At 43.7% G+C, this 23,825-nt stretch overlaps 1 protein-coding gene across 2 annotated transcripts in view; it reads left to right on the plus strand.

The window, feature by feature from the left end:
* Nucleotides 1–23,825, plus strand: part of LOC149287132 (sphingosine-1-phosphate transporter SPNS2-like) — a 101,857-nt gene that overhangs the window by 74,500 nt on the left and 3,532 nt on the right. The window contains exons 5-12 of one of the 2 annotated variants that reach the window (XM_089493529.1): nucleotides 109–175; nucleotides 2,247–2,389; nucleotides 3,366–3,518; nucleotides 4,957–5,146; nucleotides 5,825–5,890; nucleotides 9,981–10,079; nucleotides 11,946–12,109; nucleotides 15,210–15,297. In XM_089493529.1, the coding sequence (XP_089349655.1) occupies nucleotides 109–175; nucleotides 2,247–2,389; nucleotides 3,366–3,518; nucleotides 4,957–5,146; nucleotides 5,825–5,890; nucleotides 9,981–10,079; nucleotides 11,946–12,109; nucleotides 15,210–15,297 (970 nt within the window). The remainder of the gene's footprint in view (nucleotides 1–108; nucleotides 176–2,246; nucleotides 2,390–3,365; nucleotides 3,519–4,956; nucleotides 5,147–5,824; nucleotides 5,891–9,980; nucleotides 10,080–11,945; nucleotides 12,110–15,209; nucleotides 15,298–23,825) is intronic. The other variant, XM_089493530.1, reaches the window with a different exon arrangement.

Here is a 23,825-nt window from a genome sequence, read left to right on the forward strand (position 1 = left end):
GAACCATTGGGAAATCAAGATTAGGAGCTTTAGTAAATCCATGAGGTAGCATTTGATTTGCTTCTAACTGGCTATTGTATTAATCTTTGCTTTGGTCTTGTTTTCCAGCGGTTTAGGATACATCACTGGTTCGAGTGTCAAGCAAGTGGCTGGCGACTGGCATTGGGCCCTCCGGGTGAGTAGCACAACCTCTATTTCAGTTTAAGATGTTTAACGATTAAAAAGGTGTAAAGATCGACACCGCTTTGCAGACAGGATTATGTGGGAACAAGTGGGAACTCCTTGGTTTGAATATCATATTAACCTGTTCTTCCTGCAAACAAACTGGAAGATACTTGTAACTTGGAGCACAAATAATTAATCCTCAAATCCGACCAATGTTATCATTTCACTTCTCTTTTATAAAAATGGCAAAGGTTCCCACTCTTCCAGAAACACATTTACTGCTTTTTCTCTTAACAGAGTGGTTAATTGATCCATTTCTGCTAAGTCAAGCATCTTCACAATCCAGTCTTCCACTGATAGGATTGCAACATTTCCCCTCTTTGGGGCATATAACAGTCTTGTCGCCGTAACCATATATTGCAATATCAAACTCCGTGAATTTAGTATTGAATTGAGAGCCAACATTTAGGTAAATCCCATAGATCTCCACTGGCTGGGACTAGCAATCGAGTTTAGGCCATAGTCCCCCGATAATTTAAACATTTACCTTAAGAAAATAATTCATGGAACCGCTGGCTGATGCATTGCAGGCTCCTTTTCTTTAGGTTCCAATGTCTTTGTATTAAATCAGTTATCAGACTTTTTGAATGCTGTGAATATATATCCAGGCTCTACATATAAGTTAGTAAGAGAAAGGTTGGATATTAAACGATAGAAACCTTCCTTGGCATGCTTGACTGCTTTTCGCCCTTGTTTTGCTCTGTTTTGTTTCCAGTTTATGGTAGATCATTCTCCGGCCAGGAAAGCAAATGCAACAGCCTTATATCAACCCTGTTACTAATAATTCCCGTTTCTGTTGTTAAAATAGTCAAAATTATTTTCCTGTTTTGGAGTGGAAAGAGAGACACTTTGCCTCCTTTTACATGTATTTTTTTCTGCCCCGAAGTGTTTGGTTTCCTTCTGTTTTCTGTCCCCGGGAGACCTTGATAAAAGTGTTGAAGGGACTCAAAACACAATGCTTACAGCAGACACAAAAGATGACCTGGTCGGGAAAACAGCCATCAGGAAACAGAAATGGCGAAACTGTTTCCTGACCTTTAACCCTGCTGGGATTTTGGCCAATGGAGCAAGGGCAACTCCATGCTTTTCTGACTTCTCTCATCGCTAGCGTTGCCGGGAAAATAACACAAAGGGACAGACAAAATTTGTGGCATGCACAAGTCACACTCGGGAAGCAGCTGTTAGCAAGTTTGTGCCCAAGCTGAACACCAAATGAAAGTATTTCAGTCCACTTAGCCATGGGTTTCTCGGTAAAATTAATATATCGTTCGCATTCATGAATACAGGAGACAGTGAGTCCTTGGCATCTATTGGGAATTGGTTCCAGGGCCCGCCATGGATACCAGAATCCATGGATGCTCCAGTCCCCTTAAATACAGTGGCAGAGTAAAATATATAAAATGACAAAATCATTTTTGCTTTTTGAAATTTAAATTTTAAAATACATATTTTCAAGCCGCGGATGGTTGGGTCTGTGGATAAGGAATTTGTGGATCTCAAGGGCCGACTGTATTTATTCATTTGGCATCTTGTTCAGGGAAAGGAAAAGCTTTTCAATCCTGAAATAGGGGGCATCCCTTAAAGTAAGGGACATGGTCCAGTCCTATAAGGGGTCCCTTAAAGTAAGGGACATGGTCCAGTCCTATAAGGGGTGCCTTAAAGTAAGGGACATGGTCTAGTCTTATAAGAGGTGCCTTAAAGTAAGGGACATGGTCCAGTCCTATAAGAGGTGCCTTAAAGTAAGGGACATGGTCCAGTCTTATAAGGGGTGCCTTAAAATAAGGGACATGGTCCAGTCCTATAAGGGGTGCCTTAAAGTAAGGGACATGGTCCAGACTCAGCCTTCCATCCTTCCATAGATCAGTAAAAAGAATACCCAATTTATTGGGTGCCATTGGCTTACAGATTGTAAGTGCTGAGTTTACAGATAAGTGGTACAGAAATTTAAATGCCATTGCTGTTGCTATTGCGATCACTATTGCTACTAATATCTGGGTTCTTCGCTCTCCAATCTTTTCCAGGTCTCTCCCCTTTTAGGCATGATCACTGGGACGCTCATCTTAATCTTTGTTCCAGCAGCGAAGAGAGGCAACGCTGAACAACTGGGGGCACAGCTGAAGGCTCGGACCTCGTGGCTGAGAGACATGAAGGCCTTGATAAGAAAGTAAGAGAGACCGAGGGGTTTTTTAATTCATGCACCTGACAACACACCTGTGTGCCAAACATGTTTTCAAAAACCCACCCGTCATTTGATTCCTTACTAAAGATCATAAAAGTTACTTTTTTGGATAGCACTCCCAGAGTTTTACGATCTCCAAAAGATTGAAGCGGCAAACAGAAGAAACGTCCCTAAAATACAGTAGATTGCTGCCATTGTATCCCAAACCCTCCCGAACCTTCCCATCCACAAGAAAATACACTTAAATTACTTAAGCAATTACTAAAACAATTACGATACAGACTGCAGAAGTCAAGCAGCAACCTCCCAGAGGACTTGGCCTTTACTGTGGTTGATAGGTACCTTCAAGGCAACGCCATTTTATGGCAACCCTATCATAGCCGTTTCTTGACAAGGGGTTTGCCGTTGCTCTTAGGCCAAGAGAGTGTGACTTTCCCAAGGTCACACAATGCATTTCCATGGCTGAGTGGGATTTGAACCCTGGTCTCATGGAGTCCTATTTGGTTAGAAGATGGTTAGAAGTGGTTGAAGGGGAAGGCAGACCGGAGGGAAGAAAGTCTGAAAGAAAGAAGGGGGAAGTAAAACAGTAGGAGGGGGAGAGGGGAGTAAGGGAAGGGTTATTTGAAACGAATTAGAATATCGAAGATATTGAAGAGATGAGAAGATCGTTGCTGTATCAATAGGCTTTTAATATGTCTGTAAGGATTTGAAAATATATATGTAACAGTATGTTTTTGATTGATTTATTTTTTGTCCTTTTTTGAAAAACAATGTTTTAAGAAAAGAAAACTACAGCTCCCAGGACTGTCAGATTCCAAACCCCAAGTTTCTTTGAGCACGGCCACAAGAGTTAAACTGACCCAGTGTTTTATGACATAGGCCTGTCAGTCTCTCTCTTCTCTGTACCCTGAAGGCGTTTCCCCGTCTTTGCTCACTCTCAACGTCTTTGCTGTCTCTCTAGTCGCAGCTATGTCTTCTCCTCCCTGGCTACCTCTGCCGTCTCATTCGCTACGGGGGCCCTGGGCATGTGGATCCCCCTTTACCTCCATCGGGCCCAGGTTGTCCAGAAGACAGCAGAAACCTGCACAGTCCAGCCCTGCGGGACCAAGGACAGGTAAGGATTTGTTCTGCTTTAGCGTCCTCTTGCAATTTTGATCCCTGAAGTTGGAGAAACTTTTTTCACACCAGTGGCTATACGCTCATCCCTCCATATTTGCGGATTTGATTATTCACAGATTTCATGAATATGTTCTCTCTAGGAATATCTAGGTCCTCCAGTGCAACTCTGTGGTCAACTTTAACTAAAAGTTGCACCAAAAGATCTAGCGAGTCCTAGAGAGGATACTCTATTAGGCATTTGTAGCTCCTCTGGCACAGTTCTATGGTCAGTGTCTGTCGGACGTTGACCACAGAGTTACACTGGAAGACCTAGAGATCCCTAGAGAGAATACTCTACTAGGCCTTTGTAGCTTCTCCAGCGCAGTTCTATGGTCAGTGTTTGTCGGATGTTGACCACAGAGTTGCACTGAAAGTCCTAGAGATCCATAGAGAATACTCTACTAGGCCTTTGTAGCTTCTCCAGTGTAATTCTATGGTCAGTGTCTGTCGGATGTTGACCACAGAGGAGGACCTAGAGATTCCTAGAGAGGTGTTCTCTCTGGTAAAAACATGGTGTTTTTGTTATTTGCAGTTTTTCCATGTTTACGGGGGTCTTGTGCCCCTAACCCTAGCGAATATGGAGGGACAAGTGTATTCCAATTTGGGAAAGGTCTCAGGGGCTGTATTCCAGCAGCCAGTGGGGCCATGAGGAATAAAGCCAAGGAGGAACATCAAGCTGTAATTGTGATCAATGGGGACATTTTCCCACCAAACAGAAAAATGTTATAGCTGGAAAAATGCACAGTTCATTTCTATGCAGCAGTTTGCAAATGGAGCAACCATTCTCCACCGCACAAGTCTCTCCTCCGCCCCAAACTCATTCCTCTATCCTTGAGTAAGCCATTTATATGTCAACTTTTACTACAATTGGCCCTCCTTATCCACGGAATTTTTATCCACGTATTCAGGTATACGCGGCTTGGAAATATTTTAAATATATGTAAATTCCAATAAGCAAACCAAGATCTGAGTCTTGACATATAAATAGCTTGCTCAAGGATCGAGAACTGATTATGGGGTGGAGGACTTCTTTGAGATACTCGCAATAAACTTTAAGCAAGTGGGTTGCATTGATACGCATTTGCACATTGTCGCACCTCAACGAAAGGCATTTCTTGTGTGTTTTCTGTCATGAGAAAGAGAAGACCTCTAGGATTCCCATGGAAAGTGTTTGCAAAATCCCTGAGTGTTTGGTTTTCTTTTTTTAAACTACAGTAGATTCCTTCTTGGAATCGTCGTGTTGCATTTCACACCTGTAACACTTTGCTTTGCTAGTCTAGTCTCCGCTGCTTCTCACCTTTCCTCCTTTGGGTACAAAATTAAGTTCTGTTGAAATGAGTGCAATCTTTATTTTTAATTTAATTATTATTATTTTTATTGTTCCGTGCCTTTAGCTTGATCTTCGGAGCCATCACTTGCTTCACTGGATTCCTGGGTGTGATCACAGGGGCCGGGGCGACCAAATGGTGCCGGTTGAAAACTCAGCGCGCCGATCCGCTTGTGTGCGCCGTTGGGATGCTGGGCTCGGCCATCTTCACTTGCCTGATCTTTGTGGCAGCCAAGAGCAGCATTGTGGGAGCTTACGTACGTATTAAATCCTCTGAAATTTCTCTGACATCACCTGGGAATGAGGTTGATGATCTCACTTATGACTCAGATGACACATAATTTCTTTGTTGAAACAGCATCACTGGTTACCAGTGTGTTTCTGGGCATTCAAAGTGCTTGTTATGGCCTCTAAAGATCTATACAGCTTGGGTCCAGACTATCTGAAAGACTATGGGCCTGAACAGACAAGCCAAAATAAATCTGCTTTGGGTCACTTTGGAGGTATGCTGTTTAAATGGCACATGCATCGTAAGAGGCCAGAAGCTGTGCTAAAGCTGCGCTCCAGTCCTTAGGACTGGAGCATGGCTTTGGTGCAGCTTTCAGACTCTTAGGATGCATGCATCCCTATGTTGCCATGTTCAGATGGATCCACTTGCATGCAGTATGTAGAGCGATCTTGTAGCACCTTTGAGACTAAGTGAAAGGAAGAAATTGGCAGCCTGAGCTTTCCGAGACTTCAATCTACTTCCTCAGGTGCATCTTTCAGTTAGTCTGAAAGGTGCTACAAGATCTCACTTGCATGCAGTTAGTGATGTTTACTGTCAATGCTCTGAACATAACTGCATGGCAGCAGGTGCCATTGCTTATAAAATTATAGGGCATTCTCAAGCAAGTATGAATAAATCCTTGTTGTGTCTTGTGTTTCCACTACAGGTCTGCATTTTTATTGGCGAAACTCTCTTGTTTTCCAATTGGGCCATCACTGCCGACATCCTGATGGTAAGTTTGTGTGAGCATGTGCCCAAACGAAGCATTTTTGGTTCAAGTGAGCATTCTTCAATTCGGCAGGAACACTCGCCTTGATTTGGAGTATTTCCCTTGTAATGTGCAAATATGTTAAGTTGGTAGGAGGCTCCTACGGCCTTCCAAAGGTTTTTTGGACTCCAACTCCAAACATCCCCAATAAGTATAGGGCTGGTTATGGCCCACACCCATCCACAGTGAAAGAGTTGTCCTCTTTCCCTTAACAACTCTATGATTCTATGATTCTAAGAGCTGTCTTCTCCATAAGGGGTATAACTTCCAAAATACTATAGAGAGGTACTCAGCTATCAGGAAGGTACCTCCAACTCTCACTCATGAAAATCAACTAGTGTGCAAGTGGAAGTGTCAAGGGAAATAATAGTGCCACTCTATTCTGCCTTGGTCAGGCCTCACCTATGTACAGTTCTGGGCACCACAATTCAAAAAGGATGATGAGAAACTGGAGCGTGTCCAAAGGAGAGCGACCAAAATAGTGAAGAGTCTAGAAACCGTGCCCTATGAGGAAAAACTTAGGGAGCTGGGGATGTTTAGCCTGCAGAACAGATGGTTAAGAGGTGAAATGGTAGTCCTGTTTAAGTATTTGAAGAGGTGTCACATTGAAGATGGAGCAAACTTGTTTTCTGCTGCTCCAGAGAATAGGGCAAGGAACAGTGGATGCAAGCTATAGGAAAAGAGATTCCAGCTCAACATTAGGAGGAACTTTCTGACAGTAAGGGCTGTTCGACAGTGGAAGACGTTCCCTCAAAGTCTCCTTCCTTGGAGGTCTTTAAACAAAGGCTTGATGACCATCTGTCAGGGATGCTTTGATTGAGAGTTCCTGCATGGCAGAATGGGGTTGGACTGGATGTCCCTTGGGGTCTCTTCCAACGCTAGGATTGTAGGATCCTATGATTCTAAGTATTGATGGCCATAACACAGCACGGTCAACCAGTTAATGGAACAACGTATTTGCCAACAAATGGGTTCTTGGGCGATGAATTATTTGAAGTCCATAGGAACCCCTCGGCTGCTTCCTTCCCCCTGCTGGGCTGTGACATGTGTTTTGGAGCCTCAGGATTAGTTTACACATTATGTGGGTATTGCCTTGAGATGATCCTTGCTCCCTACCGGAACTGGCCATTTCTGCAGGATGAGGGACTCCTTCCTGGAGAAGAGAAGGTTAAGAGGTGATATGATAGCCCTGTTTAAGTATTTGAAGGGGTATCATATTGAGGATGGAGCAAGCTTGTTTTCTGCTGCTCCAGAGAATAGAACCCAGAGCAATGGGTTCAAGCCACAGGAAAAAAGATTCCACCTCAACATTAGGAGGAACGTCCTGATAGTAAGAGCTGTTCAATAGTGGAAGATACTCCCTCGGAGAGTGGTGGAGTCTCCTCCTTTGGGGGTTTTTAAACAGAGGCTGGATGCCCATCTGTTGGAGGTGCTTGGATGGTGTCTTCCCATATGGCAGAATGGAGTTGGATTGGATGGCCCTTATGCTCTCTTCCAACTCTGTGATTTTGTGATTCGAGAAACAAGACTTTGAAAGGTTAACCTTTTTGCACCACACGCTCCCAGAACCATGCATTTGGTTTTTCTGAGCTCTGTCAAGAACACACAACAGCGTGGGCTGAGAGGTGCCTCCAGGCGGTGCTCGAAATAGCTCCACTTTGGGTTTTGTGGCGGGTAGAGGACATGAGTGGCAAAACCCAGAGCTTTTTCCTCGGCCTCTACTTAAGAGGGCGAGGCTTACCAGAGTAGCCCTCTCCGTCCTTCCTTCCACTTGGACCACTTCAGTCAAACAACCAGGGCGATCCACTGCTCCTCCTTGGACCTGGCCAGCTGACCAAACCTCCTTCCATCTTTTGCCACGGATGTTTGAGTTGGCATCCGTCGCACGGCTTTGGTTTTGGGGCTAAAAATGCCAGCTCAGGCCTGTAATTGACTTGGTTTCCAAACTTGGACGAACGTCGGTACCCACGCACAACACTCATACATTCATCATTCGGTAGTATTGCATGAAGGTCTATAGAATAAACTGGGTTGATTTCAGCGGATGGAGGATTTTCCTGTGCAGTTGTGGGATTCAGCCTCTGGAATGCGAGATTAGATCAAGTCTCCTCCCGCCGCCAGCCCCCTCCAATCTTGGCTGCGTTTCATAATAATGTATTTATTACAATTTGTGTAATAAATTCTCGGCTCGGAGTTTCATAGAAGGTGGGCAGGTTCAGTTTGTGCCAGCCTGTTTGCAGCCTATGTTGAGTAAAGGTGCAAAAACCATGATGCAGATAGGGAGGGGAACATATTTTCCTTTATTCTAAAGATCATAGTATCATAGATTTGGAAGAGACCCCAAGGGCCATCCAGTCCAACCCCATTCTGCCATGCAGAAACTCACCATCAAAGCACCCCTGACAGATGACCATCCAATATCTGTTTAAAGACCTCTAAAGAAGGAGACCCCACCACTCTCCAAGGGAGCATCTTCCACTGTCAAACAGCTCTTACCATCAAGAGGATCTTCCTAATGTTGAAGTAGAATCTCTTTTCCTATATACTTGTCCCTCCATATTCGCTAGGGTTAGGGGCACAAGACCCCCGTGAATATGGAAAAAACACAAATAACCATGTTTTTACCTGAGAGGATACCTCTCTAGGAATCTCTAGGTCCTCCAGCGCAACTCTGTGGTGAACCTCCGACAGATAATGACCATAGAACTGCCCTGGAGGAGCTACAAAGGCCTAGTAGAGGATTCTCTCTAGGGATCTCTGGGTCTTTCAGTGCAACATTTAGTTAAGGTTGACTATAGAGTTGCACTGGAGGACCTAGATATTCCTAGAGAGAACATATTAATCAAATCTGTGAATATCAAAGCCGCAAAATGAGTGTAGTTCGAATCCATTGTTCCAGGTCCTATTCTCTGGAGCAGCAGAAAACAAGCTTGCTCCATCCTCAATAATATGCAAGTGTCTTATACCAGTTGCTGTCATTGCAGAAACTTCTTCTCCTCTCCATCACTGAATGTAGAGCTTCTAAGATGGTGCATGGCCACTGCAAGGATGAACCTTTTAGAGGCCAAGTGCCCAAACTGCAACCCAAAACTCACTTATTTGTTGCAAAGTGCCATGTCCCTTTGGCTTTCTAGTGACAAACTCTGGCAAACTCTGTGCTGAGGCGATGGCACATGTGCCCACAGACAGGGCTCTGAGTGCCACCTCTGGCACGCCTGCCATAGGCTCGCCATCACTGGGATATAGTATTATACCAAGGCTATGGGATGGAACCAGGACAGTTAAAGTGGAATAATAGTGCTACAACTGTAGTATGAATGGGCCTTGGAGTCCAATCCGCAACTAGTGCATGAAGCTCATTGGCCAGTACACCAAGCTCTCATCCTAACCTACCTCACTGGGTTGTTGTGAGTTAAAAAATGGAAGGAGAAAAACCTGAGAGCACCACCTTGAGCTCCTTGGAGCAACGATGGGATTATGAATGTGATAAACGAATACATTTGCAAGTTTTTACAATTTCTTATTCTAAGAATAGCTATAAAAAGGTGAAAATCGGATTCCTCATTAATCAGGCCAGGCTTTTAACAGCCAGTTGTGAAATGTTTGGAATGGATAGATTTACATCAGTAGAATCATAGAATCCTAGAGCTGGAAGAGACCCCAAGGGCCATCCAGTCCAGCCCCATTCTGCCATGCAGGAACTCTCAATCAAAGCATACCTGACAGATGACCATCCAGCCTCTGTTTAAAGACCTCAAATGAAGGAGACTCCACCATTTTCCAAGGGAGCGTATGCCACTGAAACAGCTCTTGCTATCATTATGTTCTTCCTAATGTTGAGCTAGAATCTATTTTCTTGGCGCTTGCATCCATTGCTCTGGATCCTATTCTCTGGAGCAGCAGAACACAAACTTGCTCCCTTCTCAATGTGACATTGCAGGCCCTTCACTCATAATAATGATAACATGGGCATAGGATGCTTTCCTTAAGTTTTCTTAGAGCTCTGCTGTTAACCTTTTCTGTCTCCTCCTTCCCATGTTTCCTTTCTTATCAGTATGTGGTCATTCCTACCCGCCGGGCGACAGCAGTTGCGTTGCAGAGTTTCACGTCACATCTTCTGGGAGATGCTGGGAGTCCCTACCTGGTTGGCTTTGTAAGTGACCCTCTCAGCATATCTGGGTTGTGGTTGTGGTTGCAATGAGGAATTGGGACTTTTAGGGCCCGAATAAACAGGCCAAAATAAAGCTGCTTTGGGTCACTATGCTATTTAAATGACACATGCATTTTAAGAGGCCAGAAGCCACGCCAAAGCTCCAGTGGCCTCTTAGGACACATGCATCATTTAAACAGCATACCTCCAACGTGACCCGAAGCAACTTTATTTTGGCCTTTCTGCTTGGGCCCTTAGTTGTAAGTTTGGGGAAGGAAGGAGGGAGGGAGAGAACCAGGAGATGAAGATCTACAAAGTGCTCAGCATGTATGTTTTGTTGATGAAACAACGTCCCAGAAATTCATCCTCAGAAACACGTCACGACGTCTTTAAGCGTGAACAGTCCTGCTTCCCCAAAAATGTATTGAAAATAAAGCGGGATTGAGTCGAACCCCTCAATTGCATAAGGTTTAATGGGGTCCCTTGTAACATGCAGCAGAATAAAACAGAACACACAATCCACAAAACTAGTGATTAAAGCAATAAGTAGCCACTACATAGCTTAAAGTTAAAAGAACTTAGCAATGTGCATGCGCACTGCATGTACTCATGTATAAGGCTAGAAATGTTAATCGAAAAATTGACCCCAAAAACCTGAGTCGACTTATTCGCAGGTCAATGTAAGTACTGTACTCTAATGCTTATTTAAAAAGGAACCATCCCTCGATGAAAGGGAAGAAGGTGATCTGTTCTGGAAGCACTGAACCCCCTTTACTCTCGTATCCATCCAACTTTTAGTGTGAGCACAAACGGTTAATCCTTCTGGAATTTTATACGTTCTTTGGCATCGTTTTCCTTTATTTTAGATCCTTAGTTATATGCCCCGAGGTCAGTGATGGCGAACCTATGGCACGCGTGCCAGGGGTGACACTCAGAGCCCTCTCTCTGGGCACATGTGCCATCGTCCCAGCACAGAGTTTGCCAGAGTTTGTTACTAGAAAGCCAGAGGGACATGGCACTTTGCAACAAATAAGTGGGTTTTGGGTTGCAGTTTGGGCCCTTGGCCTCAAAAAGGTTCACCATCACTGCCCTAGGTTTTATCCTCAATTTATCCACAGGTCATATCAAAATCCATAATTTTGGTCCCTCGATTTATACATGTGGTCGACTTATAGTCATGTATATACAATTAATAAAGTCCCAGAGGTTTTAATAAAAGGCCACCTCTGAAAATGTACCTCATTCCCTCATTCCCTCAACATTGCACTGGAAGACCTCAAAAACAGTTTGAGAGTGGGAAAGACATACGATTCCCACTCCTGGTCTAACCTCTTCTGAATCTGGAAAGGTTGTTATTTGGGATTGTAGCTCCCAGAACCTCCAGGGATGCTGAGCCGTAGTCCCAAAAAAGTAATTTTCCTCCCAGTTTCTGAGCCTAATGATGGATGGAAGCTCCCTGGGGCATCATTGCGCATGGAAATTTCTTTTCCTCCAGAGGTCTTTTAGTTGCAGTGCCAAGGCCTGAACTTGGAGCAACCGTCGGCATGGCTGGCCCTTGAACAATGGCTCCGTTCCGGCTCTTATCCCTGACAGATTGTCTGGCAATTCCTAGAGGGATTCTTGGAACATCAACAGGAGGGAGGCCGAACAATTGGGAAATCCAGTGGAACAATGACAAGAAAGCTGTTTATTATGGAGGAATGCAAGATTTGTTTTCTGTTGAAAGCCCAAAGTAGTCTTGCATATTTCTGCAGGGAAGCCATCCGTTTTCCCCTGACATCTTGAGTAAACTGCCCTCTGCCACAACTCCCAGCGTCCGGAAACGTACTGACTCCGCTCCGCAACTCCCCGATTCTGTTTCCTCTCTAGATCTCGGACGTGATACGACAGAGTACAAAGGAGTCCGCACTCTGGGAATTCCTCAGCCTCGGCTACGCGCTCATGTTGTGCCCTTTTGTCGTCGTCCTGGGGGGCATGTTTTTCCTTGCGACGGCCCTCTTCTTCCTCAGCGACCGAGCCAAAGCTGAACAACAGTGAGTACCTTGACACACAATGCAGGCACAGTGCGAGAATGGTGCGCAGTAGGGATCCTTTTCTTCAAGCAGGTTTACTACTGTACAAGGGTCCTATCTGACAAGCCACAACTGTCTGCAAAGAGAGAGCACTCTTTACTCCCGGATTGCAACTTTTTTTGCCACTGGAGACATTGGCCTAAATCCTTTTGTTGGTCCCAACTATTTGAATCCATTTCAAAACCATATTGAATCAGTTGGATTTGCCGATGCGTTGACTTACCATCCAACAATTGATTCATTGGGTCTTTTCTGGATCCCTTCCATTGACTTTCGTTTAAGTTTGAAATGGACACATTCACCTATGTGTCTAATTCAACTCTCTTCCTATTTCCAGTTGGACATTTATTAGCTTCCCAACTCTGCAATTTCCCCCCCAAACCCCTCATTTTTTGGACAAGAAACACGTACAAAAGAAACACACACACACTTTTCAGTGCCTTGATATGTACCACCTTTTTGTTGGTATCCCACCCTGTAGGTGAATCCAGTTGGCCCTCCACATTTGCGGCTTTGACTTTTGCAGATGTGATTATTTGTGGGTATGATTAATATGTTCTCTCTAGGAATCTCTAGGTCCTCCAGCGCAATGCTCCCAGGTGTTGACCATAGAGTTGTGCTGGAGAACCTAGAACACATCTCTAGGCATTTGTAGGTCCTCCAGCAGGATTCTGTGATCAACGTCTGGCAGATGTTGACCATAGAGTTGCATTGGAGGACCTGGAGATTCACGAGACCCCTTAACCCCAGCAAATGTGAATGGACCACTGTATCGTAGGGCTTCTTTCTTCTACACATCTGAGCCAATTTTAAACCTAGAAAACAGCCATAGGGCTCCTTTTTGTGGAATCAGTTTGCTGGAAGGGTAGAGAATCTGTACATTTCCATGAAGATGATCTCTAGCAAAGAAAGATAGGCCTGTTACAGACTGCCAAAATAAAGCTGCTTTGGGTCTCTTTGGAGGTATGCTGTTTAAATGATGCATGCGTCCTAAGAATCCGGAAGCTGCACCAAAGCTGCCCTCCAGTGCTTAGGAATGGAGTCTGGCTTTGGCGCGACCTCCGGACTCTTAGGACCCATGCATCATTTAAATAGCATACCTCCAAAGAGACCCAAAGCAGCTTTATTTTGGCAGTCTGGAACAGGCCATAATCTCCTTTCTTGAATATCTATCTGCCTGGATTTGGCTGCATTTCTCTGAATTGCTGCATTTTCTTTCCAGTCTTGTTTCATATCGAGTTGTGAAAGGAGTTTTAAGACATTAGTGAACACTTGACATCCATGGAGATTGATGTATATTCTAGTATGCACTCTTCCAGCATGCACACTTTTACACGTTTCTCTAAATGTGCCTTCGTGCACATTTCCCCCCGTTGACTAAGAAAATGGGTGCCTTTCGAGCTATGTGCATTTATTTGCTTAACGTTTGAAATGGAAACAAAAATGAGGGAAGGCGCCGCTTGTGGTTTCTTCCCACTGATAGGAAACTGAAAAATCTGCGCACACTGTTGTGTGTGGCACACACTCACAGGCTATGCATTGATAAAAAATCAGTTAAATGTGCATTTCCATCCCTAATGCCCATCTGCAAAACCTAGTTCCCAATGGTGGGCAACAACTTGGATCCAAACAATTATGAATTATCATTAAAAGGCAGCGGGGTGAGGAAGGCAAGAGAACTGGTGCTAAAGATTAGCTGGAATCGATGTTCTCTAATCCCTGCCCATGCGCAATGCGTCTAGGGTTGTTCAGCTTCATGATGTTGAGGATACTGTACTGAGTCATCAATGGCGACTAGGGATTTTCACTCTGTTTGGGGAGAAAATGATGCTCCATATATTCCCTGTATTCAAACACCCTGAAGCATCCTGGGTAATTTTTACAATTTTAAAAACAAATATATATTTTAAAGATAATCTTTATTCCAAAATTTCAACAACTACACAAATATACACATCGATAAAATATCATATAAAAACATCACAGCCTCATCAGTTCATTCATAATATATCAGATACGTTATCTTCCTATCACATCATCGCTGTTATCAGTTATACATCATTTCATCATCCTCAATAGTTGCTTTATGTCATATATTTGTGTGTATGTATGTGTGTCATATATATATACAGTATATGCCATCTATCTATCTATCTATCTATCTATCTATCTATCTATCTATCTATCTATCTATCTATGTCATATCCTACACATCTTTTTCTATCTTTTCCTATCTCTTCTTAAATATTATTCTCTTCTCTCGTATAATTCCCATCTCTTCTATCTCTCTATCATTCTCTCCATCCTTCCCATCTTATCTACTCCATCTTGCATCCCTTCTTTTACTGTCATCTACTTACTCCTTCTATCCTCCACTTAATTCACTCATTCTCCATCTTCTCTATATCCTCTCCTATCTTTAATTCACTCCATCCTTTGCCCTCTCTCCTTTCCTTTCCTTCCTTTTATTTCACTTGTTCACACTTCTTCTCATCTTCCTTCACCTTCCTTCAGCTCATCTCCGCTTACACTTACCTTCTTCACTACCGTCTCCTACATTTCACACCTACATATTTTGTTGTACAGAAACAACTATATCTTTGTGCAATAAAATCCCAGATTTTCTGCACAAAAGGCCCATTTTCTGTGTAGAAAATGTAGGGTTTCTTTGCATATAAACCCCATACAGTGGGTCCTTGTTATCCGCTGGGTTTTGGTTCCATGTATAACAAAATCCATGGATGCTCAAGTCCCATTAAATATAATGGCATAGCAAAACGGTGTCCCTTATATAAAATGGAAAAAATCAAGGTTTGCTATTTGGAATTTATACTTTTGGGGGAATATTTTCAATCTGTGGATGCTTGAATCCGTGGATTAAAAAAGATCTGTGGATAAGGAGAGCCAGCCGTACCCATTTCTCTGGAAGGAACACTTTGGGACTTATGGTGCCGAAGTCTCAGTGCCCTATTATTCTTCCTCATGGGGTTCCCCAAATGTCAGAAAACCCATTTTTGGCAACTGGGAACTTAATAATAGAGCCTATTTTTTCCATCCCTAGTGATGACAGTGGAACAGGAGAGGAGGGCTTACACAGCGGAGAGACGCCAAGCGCCCCTAGTCCGACCGCCATCCAAAAAGCAGAGCAGGTATCTCTCCCCATTTACTTCTGCTTGATGGCCAAACAGAAAGCAACCGGTTCATCTGTCCTCATTGCTGGAAACCGCTGCCTGGATTCTAGCTTGAGAACCAGAATCTGGAAAAAGTCATCTTTGGGTGTAGTAGTGAACACTTAATGGGTTTTTAGCACTGGGTAGGAAAGGTACATCTTATGTTTCATTACCCTATATACTCAGTACTTAGAACCTGCAGATTGCTAAGAGAGTGGTATAAACCAGTGGTTCCCAGACTTTGGTCCTCCAGATGTTTTGGACTACAGGTCCCAGATGCCCCCAGCCAGCTTGATTAACACTCAGGAATTCTGGGAGCTGTAGTCCAAAACATTGCATGGGGGACCTTGGCCTAACCATTTCCATATCCGCCAGACATCCCTCGCGAGGTTGTTGTAAGGCTGTTGCAAAGAGGGAGACCCTTGCAGACCTCCCCATTCCTTTGGAGAACCTTGTGCGATAAAAAAATTAACTCTTTCCACATTGATAGAAGACACAATGCTTGGGAAAGTTACTTTCTTGCACAACATTGAGAGAGTCGTCGTGCAAAAAAGGAGTTTTCTCAAGCTCTGAGGGAACATGCGCCGAATGAAAAAGCTCCCATTTTAACTCAGTGCCGACATATGCGTAGCATATTGTGGGATATGCATTTGCATGTAGATGTGCGTGTAAGAATATATTCATTGCTGTCTTTTTAAAAATCTACTTGCCATGAGAATGGTGGGAGTAGGCTGGAGGTCTCTAATCCGCACCAGACCTTCTATATCTTGGTTCATGGGTTGTGAAAGTTCCTTGTGGTATGGATGTTGCTCCTTTTTTGCCCTTAGAAAGCCCTCTTCTCTCAACCAGTCTGTGAACATTGATGCTAATAAAACTTAGTTCTGCCAGCTCCCTAAATTATGCGTCGTGAGGAAATGCGCATTCTGCCTTTCGCCTGCTTTGCATATTCTGCTACTCATAGCAAGAAGCTATGCAAAATGCCACATTCCCATCCCGAGAGGATGACACTCCTTTGCCCCATCAATCCTGGTTGCTGACATTTCGCGTCACCCACACGCTTGGCAGTCATGAGGACTAGCGGCTTTGCCAATTGTTTTTAAAAGTTGAAGGCTTCCAGAGAAGTGGCGTTCGGATCCTAGTAGCATATTCAAATCTTATTTTCACATTGGCTGCTGCTTACTCCAAAGGGATGCCGTATTGCCAGCCTTCTGCGATTGAAAAACAAACAAAGCTGCACAAAGAAACATAGTAAACTGTCGCAAAATTGGCGGCGCAAACCTGGAATTAAGCAAATTGCTGGAAACAGCAAGGGTCGGCAATATTGCCAAGCTGCCGGGGAAAGTGGAGAACCTATTCAGAAGGCATGTGCCGCTTCCTTTAGTTAATGCGCTCTGAGGCTGAGAATGCTTAAGACTGCATTGCATGAATTTCTGATGAATAGCACAAAAGCCTCCAAGCAATATGCCAGCTGCCCTATAGTACCACATTTCGGATGTCGGCTATTACTTTTCATGAGTTCGTTCTTTCCACACAGTGAGTTGGACCCAGATTTAGGCCTATGAAAACCCAGTGAAAAGCATTATGAGATATTATCGGATGCCATCATATGCATCTAACGTTAAGTTATGTTCTTTCCATACAGTGAGTTGGATCCAGATTTGGGCATGTTGAGCATTTATGAAAACCCATTGAAAAGCATGAGCCTTAAACAAGCGATGATGGCTAATGTGACATCAGATTTCAAAGATATAGCCATGTTAGTCTGTAGGATCAGTATGTAGAGAGATCTTGTGGCACCTTTGAGACTCACGGAAAGGAAGAAGTTGGCCACATGAGCTTTCCTAGACTTCAGTCTACTTCTTCAGATGCATTTGACCAATTTGATGAAATAATAATATTAATAACAATAATACTTTTATTATTAAGAGGACAATTGAGGCGGCTTACAGTGAAAAGTCCATACAATACAACAATATCCCAGTTACTCCCTCCCTCCCCTAAAACATCAATTAAACACATTTGACCATTAAAATATTCCATTAAAATAATTGGAGACGGGAAAACGGGGCTAAAAAGTACTTTACGCATCTGAGGAAGTAGTAGACTGAAGTCTCGGAAAGCTCATGCGGCCAAATTCTTTCCTTCAGTGAGTTTCAAAGGTGCCACAAGATCTGTCTACCTACTGATTCTACAGACTAACATTGCCATGTTGAAATCTGATGTCACATTGGCCATCATGGCTTGTTTAAGGCTCATGCTCATCCATGATCTCTCTACATACTGAACATTAGATGCATATGATCCCATCCGATAACATCTTACAATCGGATGGCAGCCAGGAGCATCAGGCGAGGTGGGCTTCTGACGGCAAAAGCCAAAGCCAGGTGAAGATTGTTTGTCTTTTGCATGCCACCAGACTCTGACGTTGATATGACCAACCTTGGCTTCCCTTAGTCTACTCTACCTATGCCTATGTCTGGATCCTATCCATGGCTGGTGAAGTTGGTTATTCTTATGGAGAAACAATGAGTCTTGGCAGATCGTGCATGTTTTAACCAGTTTGATTCAATGTGCGTGTTGGTGCACAATAAGAACACTCTTATGTATGAAGCGGGGGGAAAGGGAGCCTTCTGTTGTTTTCAGTTGGCACATGCTTGTCTTAGAGGCAAAATGCTGATCTTGCAGCCACACCGTTGTAGGTTTGATCCTAGAAGAGGGCTTCCATCCTTTCATAGGTCAGAAATTAGACAGTTTAGATCCAGATCGGCCGTCTCAAAGAGAATAGGGACTTTATCAACGCTTTCCAGGCTCTTTTTTCCCCGAGACATACGTGAAATGGCAATCACCTTTTTTGCAGCCTGAGAAGTCTAGAAGCAGCGCCAAGGGTTTGGTAGCATGGAGTATGTGGGGGAGTAGTAGCTGACCTTTAAAGCATCCTGGAAGACTGTTGCGTCAAGCGACTGAATTTGAGAACCCAAACCCAATGGTATAATCCACAATCGCGGTTGCCAGCTTCTCTTTTGGTTGCCTCCGGAGTCAGGAATTTGTCTTTTCTGAGGATTTCTGAACTCTTTTCCCGGCAGCAGCATTAGTTCCAGGGAGCAGAAGCGATGTGTGTTTACCACTTTGACCCCAGATGCTCAAATATCAAACCAAATCAGTAGATAAAATCTCTGGCGTTTTCCCTTGGTTTGGGTTACATGTCTTGAATCCTCACAGCGCAGATCTTTTTAAAGCTGAAGATGCCACTGAGAGGCTTGGGTTCTTCTGAGCGTCGGAGATGCAGACTGCAAATGTCTGGGATCTTTGCCGTGCAAAAGTAAAATAAGAAAAACAGGCATAGTAAAAATGGGAAGTAAATGAGATATTAAAATATCTGCAATAGATATGACTTTAAAACCAGGTTAAATTGCAAAACCTTCTTAAGTTTAAATGATGCAGATGGGCCAAACATTATAGGAATGCGTAGTTCATTTGGTGCCATTTAGGGTAACTTCATATCAGATTCTAGACCATGCAGATCATATATTCCACCACAAATCTTAACAAGGTGTCCTCTGGTTAGTTGAAGTCAATGAGGATATGTCCTCTTTGAATTAAAATTACACTAGGAATTTAAGAGGTGATATGACAGCCCTGTTTAAATATTTGAAGGGATGTCACATTGAGGAGGGAGCAAGCTTGTTTTCTGCAGCTCCAGAGAATAGAACATGGATGCAAGCTGCAGGAAAATAGATTCAACTTAAACATTAGAAGGTACTTCCTGAGCATAAGAGCCATTCAACTGTGAAACACACTCCCTCGGAAAACGTATATTTTGGGAAGGAAAGTGGTCACAGGGACCTTTGTTACCATGGGCTTGTAAAGTTCTTGGTGCAACTACGCTCTCAGGCTTTGTGGTGCCTTCCCCTAAGCACAGAAAGGATCCCTGCCCTTAACTTGGTCTAAACTTACTCTGCTCCTAAGTCTAGGAGCTCAACATGTTTTAAGAGGGCTTAAGGGGAAGAGCGAGACTTGCAGCTTCGGAGGCTGAGAAGGGCGGATAAGGAGACAAGTGGATAAGTAGCCAAGCAAAGCACACCCTCTGTGCTTCTGGCTTGAGGATTATGTATTTACAATGGCTTCTCTCCTTGATCTGAGCCGGAGAGACCCAGATTTGCAGCACCTCCCCACCTTCGCCGTCGTGGTCTGGCTGTATTTGCGCCTGGAAATCGGACGTACGAAAACCGACTCAAGCGTGGGGTTTCTCTTTTTCTTTTCAAGAGTGAGAAGCTCTGATGCTAACCTGTCTATTTTTACTTCCATCTTCCACAACATCCTTCCTCTTTCCATTGTATGCCTCAGGAGATCCTTCTCCGCACAAGTGCTTGACTTGCATGTGAGCGAGAGGAACTACTGCGTTTCCATGAAAATAAGACACCGTCTTATATTTATTTTTCCTCGAGAAGACACTCCATGGCTTATTTTCAGGGGGATGTCTTATTTTTATTAAGTATGGTACAGCAATCTACATTCATTCAAATATATTTAAGTCGTCGTCTTCTGGAACATGGTCATAACTCTCCGAACCTGGAAATCCGTTCTGAATTTCTTGCCAATCCGTTTCCAATCTTTCACACCGAGCAACACGGCTATATCTTATAATTCTGTAAACCTACTGGTTTCTCTTCAGCTTGTATAATCTTCCGCCTTTTAGAAGCTGGATTTTAAGGTGGACTTGTGGAGAGATCAGGCCAGGAGGGATGACTTAATAAAGGGGATGTAACTCAGTTGACAATCTAAGGCCTGTTCCAGACTGCCAAAATAAAGCTGCTTTTGTCTCTTTGGAGGTATGCTGTTTAAATGATGCATGCGTCCTAAGAATCCGGAAGCTGCACCAAAGCTGCCCTCCAGTGCTTAGGAATGGAGTGTGGCTTTGGCACGACCTCCAGACTCTTAGGACCCATGCGTCATTTAAATAGCATGCCTCCAATGAGACCCAAAGCAGCTTTATTTCGGCAGTCTGGAACAGGCCTAAGATTCCAACATGGATTTGTAAAAAGCAGTTGCTCATCTTGGCACAAAAAACTATCATGGAAGCTTCGCCTTTTCCCATTTATAAGGACCCATCTTGGCTTTTGTGCATCTGTCTCCGCAGATTTTGTGCATCACAGTGTCTCCGCAATGGCAATTTCACTTCCCCAAAATCATTTGGGACTGATACGGCCTTCTCTAAATCTGGTAGCTAAAACCAAGACATGCCAAAATGAAATATTGAGGAGGAAAGCGAGACAGAGAGCCAGGTGCAATTGTGCAAATAAATGGGGTCACACAGTGCCGGCAAGGGAAAACACCTCACAACTGTAGCACTATAGTTCCATTTTATCACCCAGGGACTCTGGGGATTTGTAGGTTAGGGAGGGGTACTTAGATTTCTCAAGTAAAGGTCTCTAAAAGGCAAACCTCAGGGTTATGTCGGATGCCGTCGTGACAGTGAAGGCAGAACCATAATGCTAAAAATGTGTATTCCTATGAAAAGTGCCTCCGTCTAAAATTTTGATTGGAACCAAGAGTCAATATTTCTTTCCTCCGAGCTGTTTCTGATTTATATCAGGGAAGGCCAACCAGCCGATCGATAAACGGCTACCTATAAATGGTTTGAGCTAATACTAATTTTATGGTCATTCTGGCAGATAAGCTGGAGATGGAAGCCATTTGTCATAAGCAAGGTCAAGATACAAGGGGTCAAGGATCACCGGTTTTGCAAATGGGTTTATCCAGGATGATGTTCTGAAAAGGAACGGTCCTGTCTTGCACAGATTAAAGAATCAGACTTGTTTCTAGTGATAAAATTCTGGTTTCTTACATACAGAGATTGTATGGCTTAGAATCAGTCTGACTGTCAAGTAGGCGAAATTATGCATTCACCACTAAACACACTTTCCGTTAATGCCGTAATATATCACTTCCTTGGATAGATTTATCCTCTTTCAGCTAGTTTCTCTGTTTGGCTTAGTTTAGTTTCTTATTTTTCCCATGTAAAGTTCATTTTGTCCCATCTTTGCGTCGGTTTCTGGCCGCTTTTGGGAAAAGACTGGCACTTTTTGGGCGCGTTTCTCCTGAAATACCGTATATGCACAACTGTAAGTCAATCTCACATATAGGTCGAGGGCAGGTTTTGGGGCCAAAATTATGGATTTTGATGTGATGCGCAGATAAGTCGAGGCTAAAATTTAGAGGCATGTAACAATACATCTAAAGCAGTGGTTCCCAAACTCTTGCCTTCCAGGTGTTTTGGACGTTGACTTCCAGAATCCTAGACCTAGTTTGATCAGTGCCATTAAAACAACTCGTGAATGGATTACATATATGAAGATGGCACTATTACTTCTCTTGATCTAGAGTCTATGCTTCTATTGATGCAGCCTAGAATCGCATTGGCCTTGTTAGCTGCCGCATCGCACTGTTGACTCATGTTCAACTTGTGGTCTACTTGGACTCCTAGATCCCTTTCACATGTAGTTTCATTCAGCCAGGTGTCCCCCATCCTATATATGTGCATTTCATTTTCCGCCCTAAGTGCATCACCTTACATTTCTTTGTGTTGAAATTCATTTTGTTAGCTGTGGCCCAGCTTTCTAGTCTATTCAGGTCATTTTGAATTTTGATCCTGTCCTCTGGAGTATCAGCTATTCCTCCTAATTTGGTGTCATCTGCAAATTTGATAACTATACCTCCAATTTTGTCCTCCAAGTCATTGATAAAGATGTTGAATAGCACTGGGCCCAGGACAAAATCCTGTGGGACCCCACTGGTCACTTCTCTCTGGTCTTCAGTCTCATAGTCCTTTTAATATACCTCTCATTTCTTTTAGTCAGATCCTCTGAAGTGTAAGAATAAAAGACAAGCTGACAAGCATTCAAAACAGGGGTGCATCTACACTGTAGAAATAATTCACCTTGCCATTTGAACATCACCCAAACGCCTACTCTTACCTTCTCCCTACATCCACAAGCTTCTACCGTCTCTCTTCCGTTCCTTTATCCTTCAGTACTCTTTCTCCTATCACTTCTTCTTTCCCCCCCACTAACTGCCACCCTGCTTCTCCGTTCTGTCTTCTTCCATACACTACCCATAGTCTCCACCAAAAGCATCTGAGGAAGTAGTCTGACGTCTACGAAAGCTCATGCTGCCATCTTCTTTCTTTCAGTGAGTTTCAAAGGGGCTCCAAGATCTAGAGACTAACATGGCCATGTCTTTGAGTACTACCCATAGTTAGCTCCCATCGTTCCTGACTCTTGGCCAAGTTGGCTGGAACTTCTGGCATCGGATGTCCAAAACAAATAGAGGAACCGTTGGGAAGCATGGATCTATTCCAGTAATTTCTTTTGCCATATTCTTCTGGTGCGTGCGATCCCTCCCGCATCTTGATGGACAGCATTGTAGAACTTAAAGACAACATCTCAGGGGGATATTTGGAAAAGGACAAACCCAGTGGAAAGAAAAGCATGGTATAATTACGACGGAGAAATTACAGCCTGCCGTTGAAAACGGCGGTTTTGCCTTTGGAAGAGGCATGCCAGCCTCCAAACAGCCCAAGGCGCTCCAGGAAACCTCACATGGCACCAAATTAGATCCCATGTCCTTGTCCTTCTTTTTCCTCCCTTGTATATCTTTACAAATATTTAATGACTCATTTTGCAGTGTGTAGCTTAGAATAAAATAGCAGCCGCTTCAGTCCTCCTTAATGACAGAAACAAAGGTTGGCGCATGCGTTTTAATCTTGAGAAAGGAGCAGAATTGGCGCAAGCGGCCAACTGCGCGCCGAGGGAGAAGCGGAGGCTTTCTTGCTTTTTGAGAAAAGCCACCAAAGGTACCAATTAGGAAGGAGAGGAAACCTCTCCAAATTCAAGAGATCTTCTGTTTCCCTCCAGCTTTTCTTTTCTTTTTAAAGGAGCTATTTTCTTCTTTGTCGGGAAATAGCAAAAAACAACTGTTGCCACCACTTCCCTGCTCTCCTTTTAGTCAACATTATCATGTAGTCAGCATTGCCGAAGATGGGGATTGTTGCGGCTCTTTAAAAAAGAGGTGTCCAGTGCCAAATGCACTGGTTTAAGTGGGCTTTTTGGCTGCCCCCCACCCCTCGCAAACTGCATCGATTGCAGTCGGGGTGGAAATAAACCGGTTTGAACATCACAGAAATAAACCGGTTTATTTCTACAGTGTTAGATCTCCTCCTCTGGACACCTTCAAAAAAGGGCTGGTCAGCTATCTGCTGGGGATGCTTTGTCTGGGGATCCTTGATAGATCTCCATGAGGCCCCTTCCAACTCTAGGATCCTATGGAATAACTGTTTTGAGGGAGGCAAGAGTTGTGGGTTGTTGCGTCTCTAACTCATACTCTTGGGATTCAAAGATATAGCTGTGTTAGTCTGTAGAATCAGTACGCAGAGAGATCTTGTAGCGACTTTGAGACTCACGGAAAGGAAGAAATTGGCAGCATGAGCTTTCGTAGACTTCAGTCTACTT

Source organism: Sceloporus occidentalis, unplaced genomic scaffold (genome assembly GCF_023333645.1).
Source record: "Sceloporus occidentalis isolate IW3139 unplaced genomic scaffold, rSceOcc1.0.p SCAF_64, whole genome shotgun sequence".
Taxonomy (NCBI): Eukaryota; Metazoa; Chordata; class Lepidosauria; order Squamata; family Phrynosomatidae; genus Sceloporus; species Sceloporus occidentalis.